A 4,531-nucleotide genomic window follows, 5' to 3' on the forward strand; every position below is an offset into this window, starting at 1 on the left:
GTTAATCAGTGAAGGCTGAGGCACGAACTAAACAACACAGTGACGAGTACACGAGGGGCCTTCCTGCTGACCGCACTGAGGATCGACAGGAGCCCACTTCACTTACAGATCCTAAGATCTACAGAGCAGGAGGTCCTGAGCAGTCTGAGACCTGCTCAGGACCAGGAACAGTGAAACCTCCTTACAGCAGAGCCACAGCTTGGTGAGCAGTCTGAACAGCAGCTGCATGCTGTCCTGGTTGTCGGACGTGGCGGTGAAGGTGGGCAGACAGCCGGGCTTCAGCAGACCCCAGATCCTGATCATCACCAACATCTCCCTCAGCATCCCCAGAGACGCCCCGTCCCTCATGAAGCCGAACCCCGGCCGGACCATGGAGCCCTGCAGGACGGGAGAACCCTCATGCTGTTACTGGTCTTACACTCCAGATGGAGAACTCAGGATTCACGTTCCCCGCGCAGGAACGCTGCTCTTTAGCTTCTCCGTACCCGGGACTCTCGTTAGCTCACCTGGTTGGGCAGGTTGGCCAGCAGGTAGAGGACAAAGTCTCCCACCCACTGGATGAGCTGCTGCAGGGACTGAAGGGGGGGGCCGTCCAACACAAACTCCTCCGTCTTCAGATTGATCATCACTTTGTCAATATCTGAGGACATCAATCAGAGATCAATATTTAATGCCTTCTGTCCCCTCACCTGTCCCTCAACTTTCCCTCACCTGTCCCTCAGGTCCCTCAACTTTCCCTCAGGTCCCTCACCTGTCCCTCAGGTCCCTCACCTGTCCCTCACCTGTCCCTCAGGTCCCTCACCTGTCCCTCAACTTTCCCTCACCTGTCCCTCAACTTTCCCTCACCTGTCCCTCAACTTTCCCTCACCTGTCCCTCAACTTTCCCTCAGGTCCCTCACCTGTCCCTCAGGTCCCCCGGGTCCCTCACCTGTCCCTCAACTTTCCCTCAGGTCCCTCGGGTCCCTCACCTGTCCCCCAGGTCCCTCGGGTCTCTTACCCGTGTCAGTGTTCTTGGCACAGATCTCGGCCAGCCGGTCTCCTGGACTCTTGTCTGGTGTGTTGAGGACGTGGGGCCTCAGCAGAGACTTTAAGGTGGAGCTGATGGCGATCAGCAGCAGTTTGGCGTGGAAGTCGCAGGCTCGAGCCGCCGTCGCCGTGGAGAGTTTACAGAGAGACGCCTTCACCGCCACGATACGCGTCGCCAGGACCTGAGACAGACATCACTGTGCTTAAAGACAGCAGCTACACTGAGGCATCATGGGAAGTTCCTGAGAACATCAGGAAGGTAAACAGAAAAGATGTCGCAGCTGAAGGCGGCAGAGATGTTTCCAGCTTCAGCAGCTTTCTGTCCATCTGAATTATAAACAACCGCCTGTAGTTTAACCTGAACCCGAGGCCGCTAAGTGTCAGCAGGTACGGTGATTACAGTACACGTTAATGTAGTCGGCTCTACGGTCTGATCTACCGCCGTTCTCCCATCATGCCTTGCTGACCTGCTGCAGCGCCTGGTTCTGCCTCATGTACTCCTCGTGCAGCTTCTCCACCAGGTTGTGGACCATGGTGGGCTGCACGTGCAGCAGGACGTCCCACCAGTCGTAGCCCGTCACCATGCAGTACTCCAGCAGGAACAGCAGGTGGCGCAGGGTCGTGTTCATCTCCAGCACCTGACCCATAGAGGGCGACACTCGCAGCATGTGGAGCTGAGGACGAGACAACAACAACAACAACAACAACAACATTAACCAGCTGACAGAGAAACACCAGAGGCCACAAAGGAAAGTCTTTTTCTTCCTTCACAAGTTCAAACACGACTCAGTCTGAGTGAAACGAGCTCGCCGAGCTCTTCCTGACTCAAGTTTGGACGAAGCTGTCAGGAAGGAGACCTGACGGCTGAGTAAATCCACCCGAGACTCGGGGCTCTACAGGTAGGCGACCCCACAAATCCTGAGAGAACGCCAGCTGCCGGGCGAACAAACATGGACGCCAGCATGTTGGTATGCAGCCATATTAGTGGTGATAGATAAGACGCCTGCCTTTGGTGTGAGAGACCCGGGTTCAATTCCCCACTGTGACCCATCCACCAATGTGTCCCTGAGCGAGACACTTAACCCCTCGTTGCTCCAGAGGCGTGCGACCTCTGATATAATTAGCAGCTGTAAGTCACTTTGGATAAAAGCGTCGGCTAAATGAATAAATGATGATAATATTTCAGGTGAAGCTCACAGCTCAGTATAACAGAGGACTCCTGAATGCATCACCTCCACCTTCAGAGACAGGTGAAGACAGAAAGGTTCCAGGTCTGAAAGGCAAAGAGATCCTGCAGAGGCTGAAGCGCTCTGACCTCCAGCTCTCCAGGCGCGTGTGCCCTCACCTTGCCGTGGTTGTCGACTCCAGCCAGTGCCAGAGAGGTCCAGGAGAACTGGAGGGCCTTGAAGTGGAGGGCGGGGCCTCCGGTTCTTTGGCGTTTGATGGCGGACTCGTCTCCGGGCCTCTGACCTGAAGAGGACGAGGAGCCGTAGAAAACCCCCATGGTGTGGAGGGAGAGACGGTGGAGGATCTGAATGCTGCCGTCGTGGAACGCCAGAGCCAGACCTGAAACACAGGGAGTCTGCAGGTGAGGCGGGTTTAAATGTTCTCCAAGACCCAGGTACGAGTTCATGATGGGTAACAATGAGTCATAACTGTTCTGGTACTAAGTCCTCACCGAGTCCGGGGCAGAACTTGGTGTCCGACGCCACCTTCAGGTCGGTGTTGGAGATGGAGATGGGCAGTTTGGGCAGCGCGACGGCCGACACTCGCTCCAGATCGTTGGTGGTGGTCAGGATCCGCCACTTCAGGATGGTGGGCTGCTTCTCCCCGACTGGACACGGCAAGGAGGTCAGAGGTCAAACATCGTCACGCCAAAGCTGTTAGAACCAGATAGACCGGTGTGCGTTTCTTACCGACTGGTGACCGGTGCTGGAAGATGTTGTTGACAGGAAGTCCCTCCTTCCTCAGGGACCAGCACTCCACGATGCTGCCGCTCTGATTGGACGCACACAGCAGAACCTGCAACACACACACATTCTGTCAGGTTCTCTGGTTCTACAGCTGCTGGAGGTTCGGTGGGGCCGAGTCTTATCTGTGCTTCATGTTCTCAGATCTGTCAGAACCGAACGTCACTACTGTTTGGTTCAGGCACTGAAATTAGAACCCGCCAAACATGGTACACCGTCTGCAGCAAAATCATCAGGTCATCTTCCACCGTGGTGCATTCAGAGTTCTCTTTCAGGTTCTCCTGGTTACCTGTTCAGAGTTCTCTCTGGTTCTCCTGGCTACCTGTTCAGGGTTCTCTCTGGTTCTCCTGGCTACCTGTTCAGGGTTCTCTCTGGTTCTACTGGTTCTCTCCCTGGTTCTCCTGGTTACCTGTTCTGAGTTCTCTCTGGTTCCCTGTTCTGAGTTCTCTCTGGTTCTCCTGGTTCTCTCCCTGGTTCTCCTGGTTACCTGTTCTGAGTTCTCTCTGGTTCTCCTGGCTACCTGTTCAGGGTTCTCTCTGGTTCTACTGGTTCTCCTGGTTACCTGTTCTGAGTTCTCTCTGGTTCTCCTGGTTCCCTCTCTCTGGTTCTCCTGGTTACCTGTTCAGAGTTCTCTCTGGTTCTCCTGGCTACCTGTTCAGGGTTCTCTCTGGTTCTCCTGGCTACCTGTTCAGGGTTCTCTCTGGTTCTACTGGTTCTCTCCCTGGTTCTCCTGGTTACCTGTTCTGAGTTCTCTCTGGTTCCCTGTTCTGAGTTCTCTCTGGTTCTCCTGGTTCTCTCCCTGGTTCTCCTGGTTACCTGTTCTGAGTTCTCTCTGGTTCTCCTGGCTACCTGTTCAGGGTTCTCTCTGGTTCTACTGGTTCTCCTGGTTACCTGTTCTGAGTTCTCTCTGGTTCTCCTGGTTCCCTCTCTCTGGTTCTCCTGGTTACCTGTTCAGAGTTCTCTCTGGTTCTCCTGGCTACCTGTTCAGGGTTCTCTCTGGTTCTCCTGGCTACCTGTTCAGGGTTCTCTCTGGTTCTACTGGTTCTCTCCCTGGTTCTCCTGGTTACCTGTTCTGAGTTCTCTCTGGTTCCCTGTTCTGAGTTCTCTCTGGTTCTCCTGGTTCTCTCCCTGGTTCTCCTGGTTACCTGTTCTGAGTTCTCTCTGGTTCTCCTGGCTACCTGTTCAGGGTTCTCTCTGGTTCTACTGGTTCTCCTGGTTACCTGTTCTGAGTTCTCTCTGGTTCTCCTGGTTCCCTCTCTCTGGTTCTCCTGGCTACCTGTTCAGGGTTCTCTCTGGTTCTCCTGGCTACCTGTTCAGGGTTCTCTCTGGTTCTCCTGGCTACCTGTTCAGGGTTCTCTCTGGTTCTCCTGGTTCTCTCTCTCTGGTTCTCCTGGCTACCTGTTCTGAGTTCTCTCTGGTTCTCCTGGTTCTCTCTCCCTGGTTCTCCTGGCTACCTGTTCTGAGTTCCCTCTGGTTCTACTGGTTCTCTCCCTGGTTCTCCTGGTTACCTGTTCTGAGTTCTCTCTGGTTCTCCT

General features: G+C 54.6%; 1 protein-coding gene across 1 annotated transcript; it reads right to left on the reverse strand.

Moving 5' to 3' along the window:
• Positions 1-96: 96 nt before the first annotated feature.
• LOC123966317 (mediator of RNA polymerase II transcription subunit 16-like) lies at positions 97-4,522 on the reverse strand (the record flags this gene model as incomplete). Its single annotated transcript, XM_046042500.1, has 8 exons — positions 97-378; positions 507-640; positions 998-1,208; positions 1,494-1,700; positions 2,372-2,592; positions 2,705-2,860; positions 2,943-3,048; positions 4,505-4,522. Coding segments are annotated over 8 exons (1,320 nt in total), but the record flags the coding sequence as incomplete, so codon positions are not given.
• Positions 4,523-4,531: the final 9 nt, after the last annotated feature.

Source organism: Micropterus dolomieu, unplaced genomic scaffold, assembly GCF_021292245.1.
Source record: "Micropterus dolomieu isolate WLL.071019.BEF.003 ecotype Adirondacks unplaced genomic scaffold, ASM2129224v1 contig_13151, whole genome shotgun sequence".
Lineage (NCBI taxonomy): Eukaryota > Metazoa > Chordata > Actinopteri > Centrarchiformes > Centrarchidae > Micropterus > Micropterus dolomieu.